Raw genomic sequence first — 21,709 nt, 5'->3', positions numbered from 1 at the left:
CATCGCCCCCTATTCAATTATTATGATAACATCAGGGTGTGTTCAGAGGGTTCAACCCTTACAAGGTACAATTTTGGTGTAGGCAGGCCAAGTCATTTGGAAGTTATGCATCTTGACAGATTAAGCCTCACCACTTGTGAAGTTCACAAGGGGGGGAACCTGGCCTAGTGGGTCTCTTTTTTTTAAATTATGATAAAGGCCCCAAAAAAGGAAAATTCCTTAGAGAAAAAAATAAGAACAAGAATAGGTTCCTCTACGACTAGTCATAGCGAGGACCCTACTAATCTCACCCATAAAGATTTAAATAGTTGTAACAATTTCATGGTAAATACGTTTTTGCAGCATGAAGCGGATAAAAGACACTGGCAAGTCAAAATATTGTAGTCCATATAGATACTTTATTTACGCAGGAAAGGAAAAAATGTACAAACAGTGAGATTGATCGGCTTGATGCACCGACAGCATACGCGTCTGGATTAATGGTCAGGTGATGACTTGGGGCTGTTGTCGATCAGCTCCTTGTTGAGAGTCTCCACGTGGAACCAGGGGCCGTCTCCCTTTGTCCTCATCTGCCGACGCACCTCCAGCTGAGTCAGTCTGTTGACAACAAACAGGCAGCAAATCAATGAAATTGTGTTTCAAAAATACATTACTAAAACACACCTTTCCCTCTTTGAAAAAAAAAAAAAAAAATAGTTTCCTCTTCCTTCACTGCTAAGGTCTTTATACCCGTGCATTACAACAATGTTCTGGCCTTCATACAGGACAATATTTTGGTGACATAACACGCTGGTACTAAAACCCACCTCATGTCTGCCTTTTCTTTCTCTATTTGGATTGCAGCCATCATCTTTTCATAATCCTTCACTGGTGAATCATAGAAGGTCCGTGTAATCCACCTGGTGATGGGGTGCTGTCATGACAGGGACATTTTTTTATTCAAATGTCTTTGCTTGAAATAAACAATCACATTTTTTTTTTCTCAGTCAAACTAATCAAATAGGTGAATAAAAATTGTGACTTTGATTTTAGCCTTTTGCATTTCTAAAAAATTTGCTTGAAAGAACAACTGCACAAAATATATTTAAATTTAGAACTCTGCACTTATAAAATGTATGATCAAACACAACGGCTTCATTATGGCATGGCTGAAATGCCATATAGAACATATTGATGCTAATTCCAAAACTCAAAGAATGGTTGAGACCATACGGTCAGAAACTAGGTTTCAGATGAGCGACAACAAAAATCTCCAGAGAGGACAAATAAGAGATTACGCAAAACAAGTACCTTGTAGTACTCCCAGTACTCAGGTTCATAGTCTTCAGGAGTTTCAACTAGCTCTGCTTCGCCTTCACAACACAAGGAAAAAAAAAAGACCAAATGAAACACTGAGAAGTGTCATTCTGTGTGAGGGTTGATCAAGACTTACCGAGTCAACATGTCAAAAGTAAACGCTGCTCGGCTGCTACGGTACTTAACAGTATGCATGTCTATTATTCCATTATATGTCTTGTCTTTGTCCACTCTGATTTGATGCTTGCATGGCTGCCTAATGGCTCCATTTAATTAAGAAACCAGAGTAGAAGCTTATTCTAATGCTTAAATACACACCATTTAGGATGCGGGTAATCATTATTCATGAAATATAAATATGACACGAGTTTTCAGCTGTGATGCAAATACATTTCAGAATACAACTTTAAATAGTGTAGGTAACATCAGTGGCTTTAAGTATTATTGTCAAAACGGTTAAAGAGTCAGAAAGTTATCAACAGACTTCTACTGGTATTCATATAATAATCTACTGCAGCCACAACAACTGAGGCCAACGCAAAACAATAAATCCATCATGATCGCAGGACACAAACAGCGCAGTGTTTCAGTACTCACCAATAAGCGCAGAAACCTCTGGTCATAGAACGCAGTGGGTTGGATGAGAAACATTTTCTTTCCATGACCCCAACGAACAGCAACTGCAAGACATGCAGGGTTGTGTATTTAATAATGAAAAGGTATATGCTTTATTGACGTAGTCTGGTCTTATAGCATGACCTCACTACTAACTCACATTTTGTGATAATGTTATGAACTTATTAGGTTGTAGAAGCTAATTTAACTGAACAATCACTGCTCACTCCTGAAATGCGCAATCTTCTAAAAAAAAAAAAAACATGAAAAATAAAACGACAAGAGGGGGCGACGGCTGGTCGCGTTGTGGCGATGAAAGCTCGCAAATTAAAACATTTTGTTAGCGTGGCTGCGGCGAAATAGTAGTGGTGTCACACCGCGGTGAGGTTGTCTCACAGTCTTGGGTTAATGGCTTGTCATTTCCTGCTTTATTTTGAAAGTCTAACTCCCCTCTTGTTTCACACCACTTGCCCCACAACACCTCTGCGTTTGAGTCCTGTTTTGGGTCCCGACATGACAAGTGGTGTTGGTATTAAATGTAGTTTGAGTACTGAAGTGCTAGTAGAAATACTAGTAATATTGGCATTGGTAATATTAGTTTCAGTATCAGTAAGAGCATTATGTATTGCAACAAAAAATATTTTGTCTGAGCTTTATTTTGATCTTCAAATAAAATACATTTAATCTGTGGTATTTTAAGTGGAGTGTAAGTGGAGACAGAATCCTTGTGTTCGGCACATAATCCCATTTGAATTGGTTTATAAGACAGGAAAGAGATACGTGCAATGGATTTAATATTACATAACGAATGTGTCAAACTGCACTAACTAGCTGATATCAGACACCTGTGTGAGGGAGAGACAATAACAGCATACATGTGTCGCTGGTTGCCATGGTGATTGCTGCAACTGGCTTTTGTCACTAATAAAGTACAGTGCGAGTAGACAGTCTTTTTTTCAAAGTGACCATGACAGTGACCCTTGATTGTTCAAATATTTATTTTCCTCACTGTAACCAGAACATTCTGATCTACCATTCTAAAATTAAAGCCTCTGGCTTAGTGTGGCCTAGTGTGGTCTTTTTTAAATTTCTAAAGGGCGCAATAGAGACATTTCTTCATACCCAAAAATGGAACCAATAATTATCCACAGAAAACTTCATGACAATTGCAGATAGCGCTTAGGGTAAACACGTGTTTTTCACATAATTCAAAATGGCTGAAAATCTAGTTGGATGCTTTTGCATACTGACTTTTGTAAAGCATGTCGATAAGCACATGTGAGCCAAATTTCAAGTCAATCAGGCGTCGGGGGAGAAAACAAAAGGGGGCGCTATAGACATTTTAAACCCAAATGCAAGAATATCAAATTTTAACAATCCTGATAATGCCAAATATAACCTTATGAATGTGATGAAGGCCTCAAAAAGGGGAAAATTCCATAAAGAGAATTCCTTGAAATAAAATGAGTTGTTCTACGACTAGTCTGTGAACGAGGACCCCAAGCGTGTCGTGGGTTCTTAAAGGCTAATATAAACCTTTTGAAAGAGTTTTTGGTATTCTCTAAAGTAACATTTCTACAGTCAGTTATTTATTTTATTTTATTTATTTATTTAAATACAGGCAGTAAACAGTTAAGTTACAAGATAAACGATAGCACGTAAACTTGAACCGATGATGCACTCGTTGGTGGGCAGTCATTCCAGCAGTGACACGATCAGACTGCCGCCACCGCCAGTGTAGTCGTTGGCGTCAAAGTGCCGTTGAGGTCTGCCTTTAGTTCCTCGGGACGTGAACGAAAGCCGCCATAGCCGCCGAAGCGGTCGTAGCTTCCATTCAAGTAATTATCCAGGATGCCGTCGCCGCTACCCGTGGCACCTTTGTTGCTGGCAACCAGAGTACCGTTATGGGCCGCGTGGTCATCAACTCTGCCAACAGTGCCGTTGTGGTCTGCAAAGCCGTCCGAACGCCCATAGCCACCGTACAATAAACTTTCCAGGATGTTGCTTCCGTTGGCACCATTGCGGCCTACGTCACTGTTGATGTAGGAAAAAGAGCCTGACAAAAAAAATTACACACATGAAACATAGTAAGAAATAAAAGCAAGTTTCAAGAAGAAGCTCCTGAAATATGAGGTCACCAATATTCTTACCTCTGCTTATCAATTGCGGCCCATTACCACTCGTTTCATTCTTGCCACCAACCGGCAAACCAGAGCCTACAGACAGAGCAGTTGCTTTTAATCAAATGTTACTTCAGCACCCCTACATTTAATAGAAGCTTTTAACAGAGCTTTTGGAATTACCTTTGGTAAACCAGGCAATCAGCACAGAAACCAGCACGGCCCAAAAAGCTCCCATTTCTTCAGTCACCAACAGAAAATACAACCTGAGTCACGTTGCAGGTAAATATACCCGTCTCCAGGTGTCACAGGTGTTGCTGATCAGCTCTGATTGGCTCTCTCTCAAGAGAGTCGGTGCTCGTTGAGATTCAGCACTTCTTCTGACAAACATCTGTCAATCTCTCTGATCAGAAAACTCAAAAAACGTTGCATTTATCAGTTTTATGACTTAAAGCTCAAGAAATGGGGAAACGGAGGAATGTTTTACATATACCGTCCCATGATAGGCCTTAAATTACCACTTTTATAAATACTAATTTAATTGCAAAGTAATAATGCGTGTTTGATACCATTTTCTTTTGCACTGACTGGCTGGCCCTACCAAAAAAACCTGCAACAGAACCTGCACCAGAACCTTCGCTGCTTTCTGAGTGAGAAGTGGACATATCCTCCTGATGCTATGCATACCAGGCAGGCCCTAACGGTACTCTAGGCGCCAGCTACGCAGGCCACAAATATGCCAAAGGAAGCAACAACTGCATCCTGAGAAGTTTCTTACACGGTGGCTATGGCCGTTTGGGACGGCTACGAAAACCACAACAGCACTGTCGGCGCCGGTAACTACGCGGGCCACAGCGGCACTGTGGGCAGCAACGACCACACAGGGGAAGAGTAATATATGCATCCTTAATTACAGTGTAGCAGTGTCCAGTCTCTGGGGGTGTACTTGATATGCTGACTGTATTTGGGCAGTTATTTGCTGAGGTTTGCTCTGTTGAATTAAAGTTTAAATTAACCTGATAATTGAAATCATCTCGGTTTTTCACTCAAACAATCTTGTTTATTCAAACCCAACCTTTAGTAATCAGGATAATTGTGTGTGGCTGTCCTACAGTTTTTAGAGCCCCAATGTCTCAAGATCACACTGCGTTGATTTGAAAAGAATCCCCCCCTCCATCGAGAACCCCTTTTGTTTCGCACAATAAAACAAGCCCACTGACACCTCAGTGTTTAAGTCCTGTTTTGGGTCCCGGCCTGACAAGTGGTGTTGGTATTAGATGTAGTTTTAGTACTGAAGTGCTTGTAGAAATACTAGTAATATTAGCAATGGTAATATTAGTTTCAGAATTAGTAAGAGCATTATGTATTGGAACAAAAAATATTTTGTCTGAGCTTTATTTTGATCTTCAAATAAAAATAATTTAATCTGTGGTATTTTAAGTGGAGTGTAAGTGGAGACAGAATCCTTGTGTTCGGCACACAATCCCATTTGAATTGGTTTATAAGAGAGGAAAGAGATACGTGCAATGGATTTAATATTACATAACGAATGTGTTAAACTGCACTAACTAGCTAATATCAAACACCTGTGTGAGGGAGAGAGAGAGAGACAATAACAGCATACATGTGTCGCTGGTTGCCAAGGTGATTGCTGCAACTGGCTTTTGTCACTAATCAAGTACAGTGCGAGTAGACAGTCTTTTTTTCACACAAAAACCTGTCAAACGAGTGACCCTTGATTGTTCAAATACTTTTCCTCACTGTAACCAGGACATTCTGATCTACCATTCCAAAATTAAAGCCTCAAAATACCATAAATTAGCTAAATTTATGGTTAATTTCAGGGGGGGGGGGGAGGGATCTGGCCTAGTGTGATCTTTTTTAAATTTCTAGAGGGAGCTATAGACACATTTCTTCATACCCAAAAATTAACCAATTTAACAGTCCAGATATCCATGCCAGATTTAACAACTTTGCTTTTTATCAACACAATATCTATTCAGAAAGTGGGGGGGTGGGCAAGGAACCAATAATTATCCACAGAAAACTTGACAATTGCAGATAGCGCTTAGGGTAAACACGTGTTTTTCACATAATTCAAAATGGCTGGAAATCTAGTTGGACGCTTTTGCATACTGACTTTTGTAAAGCATGTTGAAAACACATGTGCCAAATTGCAAGTCAATAAGGCATCAGGGGAGAAAACCGGCCTAGTGTGGTACAAATGGGGGCGCTATAGATATTTTATACCCAAATGCAAGACCCGAAGAATTTAAACAATCCTGATATGCATGCCAAATATAACCTTTAAAATATGATGAAGGCCTCAAAAAGGGAAAATTCCTTAGATTTAATTCCTTGAAATAAAATGGGTTGTTCTACGACTACGTCTGAACGAGGACCCCAAGCGTGTCGTGGGTTCTTAAAGGCTGATATAAACCTTTTGAAAGAGTTTTTGGTATTCTCTAAAGTAACATTTCTACAGTCAGTTATTTAATTTATTTATTTAAATACAGGCAGTAAGCAGTTAAGTTACAAGATAAACGATAGCACGTAAACTTGAACCGATGATGCACTCGTTGGTGGGCCGTCATTCCGGCAGTGACACGATCAGACTGCCGCCGCCACCGCCAGTGTAGTCGTTGGCATCAAAGTGCCGTTGAGGCCTGCCTTTTGTTCCTCGGGACGTGAACGAAAGCCGCCAAAGCCGCCAAAGCGGTCGTAGCTTCCATTCAAGTAATTATCCAGGATGCCGTCGCCGCTTCCCGTGGCACCTTTGTTGCTGGCAACCAGAGTACCGTTATGGGCCACGTGGTCAGCGGCCACAGTGCCGTTGTGGTCTGCAAAGCCGCCCGAACGCCCAAACGCAGCGTATGGGTAACTCCTCAGGATGCCGTCGCCGCTTCCTGTGGCACCTTTGTTGCCTCCGTTGCTGGCAACCAGAGTACCGTTATGGGCCGCGTGGTCATCAACTCTGCCAACAGTGCCGTTGTGGTCTGCAAAGCCGTCCGAACTGCCATAGCCACCGTACAATAAACTTTCCAGGATGTTGCTTCCGTTGGCACCATTGCGGCCTACGTCACTGTTGATGTAGGAAAAAGAGCCTGACAAAAAAAATTACACACATGAAACATAGTAAGAAATAAAAGCAAGTTTCAAGAAGAAGCTCCTGAAATATGAGGTCACCAATATTCTTACCTCTGCTTATCAATTGCGGCCCATTACCACTCGTTTCATTCTTGCCACCAACCGGCAAACCAGAGCCTACAGACAGAGCAGTTGCTTTTGATCAAATGTTACTTCAGCACCCCTACATTTAATAGAAGCTTTTAACAGAACTTTTGGAATTACCTTTGGTGAACCAGGCAATCAGCACCGAAACCAGCAAGGCCCAAAAAGCTCCCATTGCTTCAGTCACCAACAGAAAATACAACCTGAGTCACGTTGCAGGTAAATATACCCGTCTCCAGGTGTCACAGGTGTTGCTGATCAGCTCTGATTGGCTCTCTCAAGAGAGTCGGTGCTCGTTGAGATTCAGCACTTCTTCTGACAAACATCTGTCAATCTCTCTGATCAGAAAACTCAAGAAACGTTGCATTTATCAGTTTTACCTGCAACAGAACCTGCACCAGAACCTTCGCTGCTTTCTGAGTGAGAAGTGGACATATCCTCCTGATGCTATGCATACCAGGCAGGCCCTAACGGTACTCTAGGTGCCAGCTACGCAGGCCGCAAATATGCCAAAGGAAGCAACAACTGCATCCTGAGAAGTTTCTTACACGGTGGCTATGGCCGTTTGGGACGGCTACAAAAACCACAACAGCACTTAATTACAGTGTAGCAGTGTCCAGTCTCTGGGGGTGCACTTGATATGCTGACTGTATTTGGGAAGGCTGAGGTTTGCTCTGTTGAATTCAAGTTTAAATTAACCTGATAATTGAAATCATCTCGGTTTTTCACTCAAACAATCTTGTTTATTCAAACCCAACCTTAGTAATCAGGATGATTGTGTGTGGTTGTCCTACAGTTTTTAGAGCCCCAATGTCTCAAGATCACACTGCGTGGATTTGAAAAGAATCGTACTTAATAGGAGTTTGGTCTTTTACAACTAAGAAATCAGAAAAATAGGCCAAAAAGGCATATTGTCCACGATTAATTGCATCGCCCCCTATTCAAATATTATGATAAATTCACAGTGTGTTTAGAGGGTTCAATCCTTACATTTTACAATTTTGGTGTAGGCAGGCCAAGTCATTTGGAAGTTATACATCTTGACAAATTAAGCCTCACCACTTGTGAAGTTCACAAGGGGGGGAACCTGGCCTAGTGAGTCTCTATTTATTATGATATAGGCCTCAAAAAAGGAAAATTCCTTAGGGAAAGAATAAGAATTCCTTGAAATACAATAGGTTCCTCTACAACTAGTCATAGCGAGGACCCTAATAATCTGACCCACAAAGATTTAAATAGTTGTAACAATTTCATGGTAAATACGTTTTTGCAGCATGAAGCGGATAAAAGACACTGGCAAGTCAAAATATTGTAGTCCATATAGATACTTTATTTACGCAGGAAAGGAAAAAATGTACAAACAGTGAGATTGATCGGCTTGATGCACCGACAGCATACGCGTCTGGATTAATGGTCAGGTGATGACTTGGGGCTGTTGTCGATCAGCTCCTTGTTGAGAGTCTCCACGTGGAACCAGGGGCCGTCTCCCTTTGTCCTCATCTGCCGACGCACCTCCAGCTGAGTCAGTCTGTTGACAACAAACAGGCAGCAAATCAATGAAATTGTGTTTCAAAAATACATTACTAAAACACACCTTTCCCTCTTTGAAAAAAAAAAGAAAAAGTGAAAAATAGTTTCCTCTTCCTTCAGAAAAACTAGACCTTTTTTGCCTGTACATTGATTCTCTTTAATATCCTCATGTGATTCAACTAACAGATTCACAGAAGAATGAAATCTTAAATCTGTAGACGTTTCAATGGGATTTAATTTGATATTCAGCGCGGTAATAAAGCAGCAAATAACTACTTGCTGTGTAACCCTAAAGCACCTGAGCAGAGAATGAAGTTGCTCTCGGTCCTTGTATTGAGGCCAGAATTTACCTGTGCATGCCTTCAGCTGCATATCCCGCACTGCACTGCTAAGGTCTTTATACTCGTGCATTACAACAATGTTCTGGCCTTCATACAGGACAATATTTTGGTGACATAACACGCTGGTACTAAAACCCACCTCATGTCTGCCTTTTCTTTCTCTATTTGGATTGCAGCCATCATCTTTTCATAATCCTTCACTGGTGAATCATAGAAGGTCCGTGTAATCCACCTGGTGATGGGGTGCTGTCATGACAGGGACATTTTTTTATTCAAATGTATTTGCTTGAAATAAACAATCACAGATTTTTTTTTCTCAGTCAAACTAATCAAGTAGGTGAATACAAAATTGTGACTTTATTTGATTTTTGCCTTTTGCATTTCTAAAAAATTTGCTTGAAAGAACAACTGCACAAAATATATTTAAATTTAGAACTCTGCACTTATAAAATGTATGGTCAAACACAACGGCTTCATTATGGCATGGCTGAAATGGTATATACATATTGATGCTAATTCCAAAACTCAAAGAATGATTGAGACCATACTGTCAGAAACTAGGTTTCAAAACAAAACAAAAATCTCCCGAGAGGACAAATAAGAGAATACGCAACACAAGTACCTTGTAGTACTCCCAGTACTCAGGTTCATAGTCTTCAGGAGTTTCAACTAGCTCTGCTTCGCCTTCACAACACAAGCACAAAAAAGTTAATTCAGAGTATTACACAACTTTCTATGACTCAAATAACATCGTTAAATTAGCAAATACTATCCACTGAGATCCACAAACGCACATCTTCACTTACCGACAAAGATGTTGACGGTGGTGACTATGATGGCCACGGGTATGCCGGTAAGCAGGGCGTAATATCGCTGCGAGGAAAGGAAAAAAAAAAGACCAAATGAAACACTGAGAAGTGTCATTCTGCGTGAGGGTTGATCAAGACTTACCGAGCCAACATGTCAGAAGTAAATGTTGCTCGGCTGCTACGGTACTTAACAGTATGCATGTCTATTATTCCATTATATGTCTTGTTCAACTTTGTCCACTCTGATTTGATGCTTGCATGGCTGCCTAATGGCTCCATTTAATCAAGAAACCAGGGTAGAAGCTTATTCTAATGCTTAAATACACACCATTTTGGATGCGGGGAATCATTATTCATGAAATATAACACGAGTTTTCAGCTGTGATGCGAATACATTTCAGAATACAACTTTAAATAGTGTAGGTAACATCAGTGGCTTTAAGTATTATTGTCAAAACGGTTAAAGAGTCAGAATGTTATCAACAGACTTCTACTGGCATTCATATAATAATCTACTGCAGCCACAACAACTGAGGCCAACGCAAAACAATAAATCCATCATGATCGCAGGACACGAACAGCGCAGTGTTTCAGTACTCACCAATAAGCGCAGAAACCTCTGGTCATAGAACGCAGTGGGTTGGATGAGAAACATTTTCTTTCCATGACCCCAACGAACAGCCACTGCAAGACATGCAGGGTTGTGTATTTAATAATGAAAAGGTATATGCTTTATTGACGTAGTCTGGTCTTATAGCATGACCTCACTACTAACTCACATTTTGGCCCTTGTGATAATGTTATGAACTTATAAGGTTGTAGTAGCTAAATTAACTAAACAATCACTGCTCACTACTGAAATGCACATTCTTCTCAATAAATCAAAGGGTGGGCATAGTCGAAAATGATGAAATTAAACTTTGTTGTTTTACTGAGTTTGTATCCTTATGGCTGAAATGCACTTATTGTAAGTCGCTTTGGATAAAAGCTTCAGCTAAATGACATGCAACAAAATAAGACATTTAAAAAAATATTTAGAATTACTATGTTTTTTTAAACGTAAAATGTGTATCCCACTAAGTGAGTTCAGTTGTATATTGTTACAGTGTAAATACATTATTGCTGTCAACTAAAAAATAAAAAAAACATTTATGAAGTTAGACGTTAGGGGATTACAGAAAAACTATGAACCCCAATATTTTGTAAGATATATAATTATAAATAACATTCACTCGTATAACTATACGCTGTGAAAGAACCATTGCAGTGCTCTAATCATCCAAGCAGTTTGATTGCTTTTAATTGTTTCTGCTGACAAATAAGAGTGAGCAGCTACCCATAATTCCTAAAGTAGCGTCACGACCAAACTAACGTTGTGTATTTGTATAAAGTTACCGGCTAGCTAACATTAGCATGCTAACAATCCTCGGCACAAGGTCACAAGAAGAGACGGCCGCATTTAGGGTGCACTTCCGACTCTGTACAAATCTGCGGTGTCTCTTACCTTTATCTGTCCGCGGGATGGTTCGAGTGAGTAAATTTGCCACATTATTACCAGATTTCAGAGGACTCAGTCTGGCTGCCAAAGAGGCAGCAGACCTGAGGACGCTCATGCCCACCATCTTCACAAAGGGTGGCAGTTCAATAACACGGGCTCTGATTCGTTGATGAGAGTGAAGCGGAAACCGACAACTTTAAATAAGACAGGTACGTATTTTGTATTTTAATTGGATTAATGTGCATATATATTATATAGAATTCATTACATAAATATAACGTTATGTTAATAGCTGAAAAGAAAAAAACATAAATTAAAAAAAATAGCTGTAGAGAAATGCATTCTGGGTAATGTTGGAAGGACAACGTTAAAGATGGCGACGTCCTCACCAGTGGGACGCGTTTTGACTCTTTGCAAGCAGTTTCAAAATGTCTTTAGGATATCCTCAGCCGTGAATACCCAGAAGTGTTCTTCTGCTCTCACCAAATTCGCGCCTCGTCTGTTCAGGTAACGATAAGTCGCTGCTGCAGTGAGTAAAACATGAAATCTAAAGTCAGCGTGTGATTCTGCTGCTCAATGACGTTTTGTCTGGATTCTCTAAAATTATAACCATAAATAAGTTTCAATAAATGAAGTCTTTAATGTTTGGTGCTACCTCCCTCCATCCATTCATCCGTTCGTTCGGTTAATTCTCTGATAGTAACATTGATGTTCAGAGTCATGTTTTTAAACATTTAGCGGTGTTTAAATTTCAGGTCATGATTAGTGTGTAAAACAAGAGCCTAGGGTGCTCACTGATTAATTCCAACCAGCAGTTACAATCCTACCACAATACTGTACCGATTCTAAAATAAGGTTTAAGTCTTATGCGAATATATGTTTTGCCCACCAGGGAAACGTCTCCTCTTGCTGCCCTGTCATGGCACAGTCCGAGCAGCTCTGTGGGTCAGTGTCGAGCTCTGCACACAACCATCTGCAGGAGAGGGCTGGACGAGTTCTTTGACCTCCCCGACAACTGGGGAGAGCCCACCGTGAAGTCAGGTAAAACACTTCTGGCCGTATTTTTGAGGGGGTCAGCCCTCCTCCTGCACGGCTGCACAGTCTGCCTGTAGTTTCAATAACATAAAATTGTTTGAACTTCTTAACAGGTGCACCGTGGACGGCCAAGCAACTGAGAACAAAGAGCAATGAAGATTTACACAAACTCTGGTAAGCAGTGTGCAGCGCACGCTGGTGCTGAGCGGTGATGCAGCATTTATCAGCTGTGTTTTGCACTGTTGTTCTCAGGTACGTGCTGTTAAAAGAAAAGAACTTGCTGCTCACACTTGAGCAGGAAGCGAAGCGGCAACGGGTTCCGATGCCGAGTCCAGAGAGAATGAGGAAGGTCGGTATGACGCTCACGTGACCATCACATCTTCCCGTAAACGTTGAAATGGGAATTATCTTTGACGGATACATTTTGGCATAGCCTTTTGTGGGAGGAAGGGTTTCTAATTAAGTAGCACTTGTTAGGTTAAATCCTGCTGTCTTCTGCCTCCCAGGTTCAGCGCTCAATGATCAGATTGGAGACGGTGGTGAATGAGCGAGAGAGTGCACTGCGACTGCTGCAGACAGGACAGGACAAAGCCAGACCAGGAGCCTGGAGGAGGGACAAATTTGGACATGTCTACTGGTGAGGGCATACTCTGTTTGCGGTATATCACACATGCACTAACTCACACATACACTTGGAGGAAAGCAGTACACATTTTAAAGGTTCCCTGTATAGTTTTTATGTTTGCACAGAAGCTGGATTGTAGCTAGATGTGTTGTTTCACCAACGTCGATTTTGTCAGGCTTCAACTTATGTTTGTCTCCGGGAAACCTGACCTGCGTCCTTTGACAAGTAACTGTTCGCCACAGACGTGGCTGGAAGAATATGTTTAACCTGAATAGTATTTAATAAAAGAAAAAAAACAGCTGAAAATGTTTCCTAAAACAAGAGGGTTTATCTTTTCTTAAGACAGTTGATATTTTTTCCATGTTTCCAAAAAGAGATGGTTCTGTCTGTTTTTTTTTTTTTTTTTTATGCTAGGGCTCCCATTTCTTAACCTTTTGGACTTGCATGGGTGTTCCACGATTACACTGATCAGTAACATGCCAAGAAATGCTGCCACAGGACAGGGAAAAATGCTGAAAACAAAAACTAATATTACTACTCCTAGCTGGTTCCGATTTCTGCAGGTGGTCTGTTAACTGACTAGAGTAAAGGTCCGTATTTAGGAAAATGAAAGTGTCATAACTTTTTTTTCTTTCCTGCAGGTATCGATTCAAAGAATATGCTATTCCTTGGTACATGAACAGGCGGTATAAGCGAAAGTCCTTCTTCACACCCAAGTTTGTCCAACCTCACATAAGGTAAGATACGGCATATGTGACATGTTTATTTTCAGAGTAAAAGGCGTGTGTGGAGAGTTCAACTCTCGCTTATGTTGTGCATAACTCTACTTTTACAAAAAAAACAATAACTGATTCTTATTTTCTCGCCCTGCAGGCTGCGCTTAGAGAAGTATCTTCGACAGAGGGCCAGGAAATCGAGTTTAGAGCGGAGAACTCAGTCCAAACTCAAGGAGAATTTTCCTCACTCTAATATTTCTGCATCTTAAAATCTAAAGTATGTATTTTACAGCTGTGAGCCAGCCACAAGTTCTCTGCGGAGTTCATATGAATACCCAATTTGAATCTGCATGTAAAATCATTGAAGGTGGTCAAACTGTCTCAAGTTGAGTGAACGTATTTGATTTGTTTAGTAGTTATTTGATCATAAAATAAACTATACTACACGACCCTGGTATGTTATGGTAGGTGTTTGTTTTAGCTCAATATGAAACCCTATGTTCTCTGCATTATCTTAACAAGAATATTAATACAAGTCAACACTTATCAAAAAGGTAAACTTGCTGTTTATTGTAAAACAAATGTAGTTTTAACAGCCATACCAGCAGGAAAATTAAATACAGATTTATTTGCATTGACACAAATGAGAGGCAAAAACTGGCTTTTGAGTTTACTTACTAGAGTAAAGGCTTATGAACAAAAGGACTTATTTGCCCCTAAATTAGATGACTCAAATGTTACTGTCAGTATACAGTAGAAACCTTTCAGAGCAAATTGGATTTCTCCACACTGCAAACTAAAACTAGTCTGTGGATTTAGAACCTACACTAATATTTAATGATCCGTAGGGCAATTTCTGAAGTTGGAGAAGACAATGGCTTTCAAGTTCCAGAATTTCTTTTTAGATGATACCAGGTTTCCACAAAACTTTTCTAGAAAAAGGCAATAGACTTGACCGTAATGACAAACAATGTAACTCAACCATCTTGTATCAGTGACGGTTTACTGTAGATGTTTGTCTTATTTTCCCCAATACATCCCAGACAGCCAACACATTAAAAAAAAAAAAAGTGAAAAGGTTTGTCAAACAAATCATACAAAACAAGAGCGAATATAGGTGGTTGATCCAGAGTCTGGGGTCAGAGGTGAACTCATGATGTTGAGCTTGTGGCAAAGACAGTGTTGGAGAAGGTGGTGTCAAATCAAGGGCACTTCCTGTCTACACACTGCTTTCCTCCCTCCTCATACTCCTGTTTGGAGATCCACATCTGCTGGAAGGTTCCCTGGTAGACACAGACAACATGTTTAGCTTCAATAGATCTAGGTTTAAAAGTAGGACAGGCTGGAATAAACCAAAGCTGACTAGAGAAATTGTTGATAATTATGGCATTTTGCCACTGCTTTCATCTAATTACAGGTAACGAGGATACAAAGTATAAACAAACCTTTAATGCAAATGTATCAAAAAGTCCTTTTAAATACTAGTCCATCCATGTAACTACCTATTTAAATCCCACCAGTGTGAGGGACAGTTTTCTGCACCTCGACAACTAACGCCACAACGCTTACACTGCTGTTGATATATTGTTAGAACTCTGTTTTAACTGCTGTGCTTCCTTACGAGCGATGCCAGGATGGAGCCTCCTATCCAGGCACTGAACCGGCGCTCCACCGTAGTGTTGTTGGCTATCAGCTTCAGCCTCATGCTCTGCAAATCACAGACCAACGTGTTACGGGATATATATATATTCAAGTGATCAGGCAACATACATTGTGTCAGCACATCAATATTCAGGTCGCGATATGTTTTTTCTTCAGACTTTCATGCACTGTCTGGCGTTAACTCACCGGTGGGGTTTTCTGGGAGAGTTCTCTGTTAAGTCGGTCTGTGAATCCCTGGATGAGCGTGTTTCCTCCAGTCACTACCACACTGCCATAAAGACCCTGAGGACCAAAGTCACAGTTCAGCAAACCAGTTTCTTTTTTTTAAAGCCACGATGAGGACAATAAAGGAGGAATTCCTTCATCCCCCAGAAGTTTACACATTTGAGTTTCTGCATATTTGTTTTATATTGTACTAGATGCCAAATGTCTCAAAGGAATGAAAAATACGTGAAACCCATGTTTAAAGCATGTCGATAATTACCGGCCGGATGTCGATGTCACACATTCCCACGCTGGTCGTCACCACATGGCCGACTCCCAACATGGTGTTACCAGACAGGCCCTGAACAAACAAACATCACCAGATTACACAATCATAAAACTATTCCATAACACACACAAAACGTCTGGCTGCATTAAGCAACTTTTCATTGTAGGGCTTTCCTTATTTGGGACAACTTATTGAGCTAGTAGCTACACATTAGTAACACAAACCTTTGCATTAGAAGGGTCAAACAGCCCCTCTGGGATCTTTAGCCTCTCGGCCCCAAAGTCACAGTTGTATCCGTTGGGCAGCTCGTAGTGCACAGTGGGCATCTGTGCAGCAACCCTGATGAAACAGAAGGGTCCTCTGAGTACAGCTGGTAGATAGGTAATTCATCGTCTTTCAATATCTTCCATTAGATATAAGAGATTCTGGGATACACAGTAACGTTGTCTAAATTCAAGTATGGTGTCTAAGTTAACGCTGGATTCATTTAAAAAAAAATTGTCTTACTGTTCATCATACGGCGAGTCTGACACCTGTAGCACAGATGCCTGGAAGTCCTGGATCACACACTGCAAATATTAAGAAGGACAAGTTGGCCCACATAAAATACATACCAAGCAAAACGACAGATCCTTCATAACTGCAAAGGGGCAACAAAAGGAGTCGGAGTTGGCTGCTTACATTGCACATGTAGTTGTGCCATGAGCGGGTGACTTGAGGCAGTTTCTCTTTTTTCTTCCAGCTGGCCGGTGAAGCCTCTCGCACTCCATCCTGTAATGAAATACACTGTGGTTCATGACAATAAGGATAATAAAGACTGGGTAGGCCCATAAATTCAATAATCCAATTTGAACATTTTCATTTGATTTAAAAAACTTGAACCAGTGTCTTACTGATTAGAGCTGCCGTACACTATTAAATCAAGCTACGCTAGGTGAACCGCCCAGACCATCCGTCAGTGCATACTGTGTCTATCCAAGAGTGAACATAAGACCATAGAGAACATCAAATGCTATAATTAATACTTGTTTAAACAGCCACATCATCAAATTCACTAGCAACATTTTCAGTCAATTCATATAAGAGGAGGAAAAATATTTCATAACACCCATGTATGGATGCTATTGTAACATTCAACAAAAACGAAAAAAGTGCATTAAATAACATTTGACCCGGCATGTACTATGTTACACCAAAACTCCAATATATTTGACTTCTCTCCAAAATATTTCCCAAATATGCTGCTTCCCCTGTGAATCACTGATGTGAGATCCTCTGCAATAATGTTTTCTCACCTTTGATGCAATCATGTACGGAGGGATTATTTCAACACTTAAATCTTGAAAAAGCTCCCTACACTGCATGCTCATGAAGTCTCCGGCCAGGGGCGATTTGACGATGCCTGTTCGGAGAGAATTAATTTTTTAAACATGACTCAAAGGAACAGAGGGTGTTTGTATAAGCAACTCCACACACATCGTTTTAAACTTTCTCAACTTGATAAATCTCCCGTTGTGCCTTGGATGAATTCTCTTGTCTTTAGTTTCCCTCTCAACTCTTTTTTGCTTTGTAACAGAGAACCAGCAGAGGGCAACATTCACCAAAGAAGAATAACAAGCATTTTACAGTTTCCATTGCTCCTCTTACGGGACGAGTTAATATGTAAACAAAGTAAATTACGCTGGTAGATCATCAACTTGTGGGGAATGATTTATGGCGATACCTTGCTGCAGGACGTAGCCATCATGCACTGGAATCGCTGTGGTGTGTGTGGCTCCGCTGTCCAGGACCAGGCCTGTGGACCGCCCATTGGCAAAGCTTAGAGACTCCAGAGTAAAGGAAACGTAACCCGGTTCAACATTCTTCTCTTAAGAGAAAAGGCACTCAAAGAGCATTATCTGACATTTAATGGAAAATATAGAAAAGGCTGATATTGGCTTTGTTGACCATGCTTTTCTGGGGGAGTGAAGCAGTAAAGGATACGCAGACAGCACAGCAGATTTACAGAGGAAGAAGGCAGGAATGTTGTAATGTTCAAACATCAGCTCAGTCAGTTTCTCTCGTTTCGCTCGTGTGTTCCACTGCGGACACAAAACAGAAAACAGAGTTACACGGTGAAGGGGGAAAGACCTCAGCCCATCATATGTGGATAAAGCAAACCAACAGATCAGGTAGCTTGCGGCTCTAGCTCGCACAAATGCAAACTCACCGACGCTTCTGACATGAGTACTGGATGCATGCTGGGTTCCGACTTGAAGTGCATCTTGTACGTGTGATCCAAAATGGCCTGGAAACTGTCCCAGTCTTCAACTTTAAAAGAGAAATGACGGAAAGGGTTTGTCAAATATCAAAGCACTGTCACATCATTGCAGATTAACATTTTGTCGGTTATTACACAGGACAAAACAACAATCTGAGCGTAACGTGAGCTATCCAAAAGGTGTTCAAATTTCACACCTTGTTTGGTGTATATTCTCAAGATATGTTTTTACCACACGTTGTACGCTTCAGTCCTACAAAAATCCCATTTTGTATCTATTTTCATCGTCGTAGCTGTCGTCATCGCGGCCAGGTGGGGGAGAAAATAGAGCAATGGGCGAGGGCTTTTTTTAGATAGAAATTGAGCATCAGGCACCAATGTTCCAGGTCAGCCCTCTGAGGGAGCCTGGGGTCCCACGACGCTGTTCTGCTGCAATTAAGAATGGTGTCACACTTGTCTCTAAATAGCCTCCAAGCCAAACTCCACTGGACTAGATTATGATGAGCATCATCAGCTAGGTCAGTGCACTCGAGCCTTTGTTTCACAGCCGCTGTCTGAAATCAAACACACTGGCTTAGAGATATCAGAGCTTGGCTATTGAGAGGATATTAATGTACCTATCATGCAAATTTGAGAATTAGTCATTGTTAAAAGAATATATAGGCATATAACGGCAAACGGTCACCTTTCCCAGGTTGCAACCTGGCCTATGCAGATGGCCTTTTGTAGATAAAAAGTGTATTAAAGTTGTTTAAAATCTTTAGAGTGAGCTATGTAAAACTAAAATGAGCATTTCCCTTAGTTTTCACATTATATGTGTATGTGTCTTTTTAAATGAGAGCTCAATTTAAGTTGAAATGGACAGCTTGGACATGTGAGGCACATCTGGCATTGAATTACCAAAACGTGCAAGATATGGAAAAATGATCACTGTGTAGCAGACACGGTGGTGAAGCCGAGGCAGAGACGGGTTTGCCTTCCAACGATAGGGGAGATTTTGTGATAATGAATCGCCTTCGTCTTCAAATAATCTCATTAATATTCATGATGAACAGCAGTTAGCTACTCGCCAGTCAGGGCTGTGAGAGTTCATCTACAAAGCCAGCTGTCAGAGTAACAAGAGTCTAATTATGGATATGTTCACGCAGACAGGATTATAAATATTCAGCGTTGGAGTTTACGTCACAGGCTATGACAAAAAAAAGGGTCACAGGATTAAACACAGCCCACTTATGTCAACATGGGTTGTAAATACACTCAAAACACATTTTAAAAAACAACGAGGCATAAACTAATAGAATACAGTCGATCAAAAATGTTCTTTTTTTAATGGATTGAAAAAACGACAAAAAAACCCATGGCGTGATTCAATACTCACTCATGCCATTCTTGAGCGGAGACATGACCTCCATGCTCTCCCTTGGTACCCGTAGCTGGTTGGTATCAATGTAGTAGGTGGTGCCACTCTGCTTGGTCTTGTCCCCATCCGTCTCCATTGGCGTGCTGCCATCCTCCCGGTCGATGGTCACACCTATCACCGTGGGGAAGTCCGCCTGAGCCGGAAAGAAAGAACACATTGAGGACGCTACACAGGTCAAGACACATTCTGGCCCTGGTTTTGAAATCTGAATCAGCAGCACAAAAATGTCTTATTTTTTTGAGAAAAGGAAAATGAGGCAATGCTCATGACTCATGAAAAAAAAGCACCTGGTTGTGACCTGTGACTCGTCATAGCAGGAGAAGCATTAGGTGTTTCTAATTACATTAAATGGCTCTGTTCTATTCGGGTGACGGTGTAAGCATTGACGATGTGACATTGAGATAGCCCTCACATGTCGTATTTAAAGTATTACAGATATTGATAGCGTTCATCCCTGATATTTTACACAATCCACCTAAAAATCTGACGAATCAAAACCAAGTAAGCAGTCTGGAACGATCTGAACTAAATTCATGTGGCCTCTCACTGGAGCGATAGCCCTCATTTCTTGACATTGTCAAACACCCGGCGGGAAGATGAAGATGCACAAAGGAAGAAAAGACACATAGTTAATCAGGTCATTTGTGCGATCCACTTACCTTGGGACAGTCTTCTCCTGCATAGCCAGCTCTTACAGTGTATGAGCCAATGTCGAACACCAGAGCTCCCACCTCATCTGCAAAAATTAGATTTGGATTTAAAAACCGCAAAAAATCCTCCACCTGAAAACAGTCGCGTTCCTCAAAAAAATACTGTCCTGATTTTTTAAAGATTCTATGAATCTGGGTTGAAATGGCTTAAAATATTTTATTTCATCATCTCAATTGGACCTAGTAGGTAAAAAGATGCTCTTTAAACAATATTCTAAATATTGTTTTACTTGTCCAATGTCTCATTACCCAATGCTATGCACCACCCGCCATGTCAAATTCCTGTCTAACATACTTTGGCAATAAATGGTTCTGATTCCCAATTAGTCAATATATCAAAAACCTCACACTGTGCACTTGTTGGCTGAAGCCAGTCAACGATAGCTTGTCTGAAATTCGTCCTGTATCGTTATTAATTGATGACCATTTTTGACATTTAACATTTAAATATATATATATTAATATTTATATTTGGGTGTAGGGCACAAATATAAACATCAAATTCGCGATAAAACTACGTGGTGTAAGGTACAGTAGTGATGTCATACTGGACTCGTCAGATCTGCTACTTTAGATTATGTTACCATGAAATGCATAAAGCCACTCATCACTAGCACTTTCTAGCGGTTGGTTAACATAACAATTGATAGCATGCATCGTATAATAAAGCCCGCACAGCAGCAGATCTTCAGTTACAGGACAATATATCTTAAGTTCTATCTTAGATGTGTAAACCGGAGCAAACAACATGCGGAGTAATTCCAATAATCACAACGTTCTCTTTATACACAATAACAAGTTATCTCCAAATGCAAGCATTCTCAAATAACGTTACTCATAAGGAACTGGAGGCGTAACGCTGCTTTTCGGCAGAACCACTTTCATTCATTTCCTTGCTAGCTAGCTAGCTAGGCGGTACCGAGGTTGCATAGTTGCTGCATAAACAAACACAACTCAGTAAGATGACGCACAGAAAGTTCACACATCCTTTAAACGTGTGCGAATTAAAGATGTTAGCACAGCCTAGCTTTCTCCCGAGAGCGTTAACGTTACGTTAGCACAGATAGCATAGCTAACATTAGCTAAGAATAAAGCATGCTAAAGCTACGGTCCGGAACAACGTGCAGTTTTATTCCGCGAGATGCCACTCACCTCCTCCATACACTCCGCCACTCATCCTCTAGATGATCTCAACGACAATTTTGTTGATTAAAAAATGATTACAGCAGAACCACAACCGCAAAACGGTTAATCACAACAAAGGAAATTTGTTAGCATGGATCGATCTCACAAAGCAGGCGCCACACTGCGTCGATGCGGCTGTCCAATCAGAATGGAGCACAGCCTC

The 21,709-nt window shown here is 40.8% G+C and overlaps 4 protein-coding genes across 4 annotated transcripts; 1 reads left to right on the top strand and 3 right to left on the bottom strand.

Annotated features, from left to right (window-relative positions):
• Window positions 1–376: 376 nt before the first annotated feature.
• On the bottom strand, window positions 377–2,805 carry LOC134132181 (NADH dehydrogenase [ubiquinone] 1 beta subcomplex subunit 5, mitochondrial-like). Its single transcript, XM_062563498.1, has 4 exons — window positions 2,787–2,805; window positions 1,291–1,391; window positions 807–913; window positions 377–597 (listed from the first exon to the last, which is right to left on the bottom strand). Exons 1-4 carry the CDS (start codon window positions 2,803–2,805, stop codon window positions 477–479), a joined length of 348 nt encoding a protein of 115 aa, XP_062419482.1. The 3' UTR covers window positions 377–476.
• A 5,764-nt stretch (window positions 2,806–8,569) lies between these two features.
• LOC119216335 (NADH dehydrogenase [ubiquinone] 1 beta subcomplex subunit 5, mitochondrial) lies at window positions 8,570–11,598 on the bottom strand. The gene is made up of 6 exons (XM_037469062.2): window positions 11,447–11,598; window positions 10,544–10,626; window positions 9,940–10,006; window positions 9,756–9,817; window positions 9,273–9,379; window positions 8,570–8,790 (listed from the first exon to the last, which is right to left on the bottom strand). The coding sequence occupies exons 1-6, from the start codon at window positions 11,562–11,564 to the stop codon at window positions 8,670–8,672; spliced, it is 558 nt and encodes a 185-aa protein (XP_037324959.1). The 5' UTR covers window positions 11,565–11,598; the 3' UTR covers window positions 8,570–8,669.
• Window positions 11,599–11,778: 180 nt separating this feature from the next.
• mrpl47 (mitochondrial ribosomal protein L47) lies at window positions 11,779–14,265 on the top strand. The gene is made up of 7 exons (XM_037469061.2): window positions 11,779–11,947; window positions 12,333–12,481; window positions 12,589–12,649; window positions 12,728–12,824; window positions 12,982–13,112; window positions 13,742–13,837; window positions 13,974–14,265. Exons 1-7 carry the CDS (start codon window positions 11,814–11,816, stop codon window positions 14,083–14,085), a joined length of 780 nt encoding a protein of 259 aa, XP_037324958.1. The 5' UTR covers window positions 11,779–11,813; the 3' UTR covers window positions 14,086–14,265.
• Window positions 14,266–14,895: 630 nt separating this feature from the next.
• On the bottom strand, window positions 14,896–21,707 carry actl6a (actin-like 6A). Its single transcript, XM_037469060.2, has 14 exons — window positions 21,514–21,707; window positions 20,311–20,387; window positions 19,610–19,784; window positions 18,181–18,281; window positions 17,955–18,052; window positions 17,695–17,789; window positions 17,267–17,373; window positions 16,653–16,742; window positions 16,479–16,540; window positions 16,196–16,310; window positions 15,963–16,043; window positions 15,665–15,760; window positions 15,438–15,524; window positions 14,896–15,099 (listed from the first exon to the last, which is right to left on the bottom strand). Exons 1-14 carry the CDS (start codon window positions 21,536–21,538, stop codon window positions 15,019–15,021), a joined length of 1,290 nt encoding a protein of 429 aa, XP_037324957.1. The 5' UTR covers window positions 21,539–21,707; the 3' UTR covers window positions 14,896–15,018.
• Window positions 21,708–21,709: the final 2 nt, after the last annotated feature.

This window comes from Pungitius pungitius, chromosome 7 (assembly GCF_949316345.1).
Source record: "Pungitius pungitius chromosome 7, fPunPun2.1, whole genome shotgun sequence".
Lineage (NCBI taxonomy): Eukaryota > Metazoa > Chordata > Actinopteri > Perciformes > Gasterosteidae > Pungitius > Pungitius pungitius.
Note: the sequence above shows the minus strand (reverse complement) of the source record. Positions and strands in the feature narration are given on the sequence as shown.

Bases quoted from the DNA above. Each gene is read 5' to 3' on its own strand.
- LOC134132181 (XM_062563498.1), bottom strand. The intron at 914-1,290 runs GTACTTGTTTTG...CTGTCATGACAG, and splicing joins AGTACTGGGAGTACTACAAG to CACCCCATCACCAGGTGGAT. The intron at 598-806 runs GTGGGTTTTAGT...TGTTGTCAACAG, and splicing joins AAAGAAAAGGCAGACATGAG to ACTGACTCAGCTGGAGGTGC.
- LOC119216335 (XM_037469062.2), bottom strand. From the start codon at position 11,564: ATGGTGGGCATGAGCGTCCTCAGGTCTGCTGCCTCTTTGGCAGCCAGA. The intron at 9,380-9,755 runs GTACTTGTGTTG...CTGTCATGACAG, and splicing joins AGTACTGGGAGTACTACAAG to CACCCCATCACCAGGTGGAT. The intron at 8,791-9,272 runs GTGGGTTTTAGT...TGTTGTCAACAG, and splicing joins AAAGAAAAGGCAGACATGAG to ACTGACTCAGCTGGAGGTGC.
- mrpl47 (XM_037469061.2), top strand. From the start codon at position 11,814: ATGGCGACGTCCTCACCAGTGGGACGCGTTTTGACTCTTTGCAAGCAG. The intron at 12,482-12,588 runs GTAAAACACTTC...ACTTCTTAACAG, and splicing joins AGAGCCCACCGTGAAGTCAG to GTGCACCGTGGACGGCCAAG. The intron at 13,113-13,741 runs GTGAGGGCATAC...TCTTTCCTGCAG, and splicing joins AAATTTGGACATGTCTACTG to GTATCGATTCAAAGAATATG.
- actl6a (XM_037469060.2), bottom strand. From the start codon at position 21,538: ATGAGTGGCGGAGTGTATGGAGGAG. The intron at 19,785-20,310 runs GTAAGTGGATCG...TTTCCGGCTCAG, and splicing joins CAGGAGAAGACTGTCCCAAG to GCGGACTTCCCCACGGTGAT. The intron at 15,525-15,664 runs GTGAGTTAACGC...TGTGATTTGCAG, and splicing joins TCTCCCAGAAAACCCCACCG to AGCATGAGGCTGAAGCTGAT.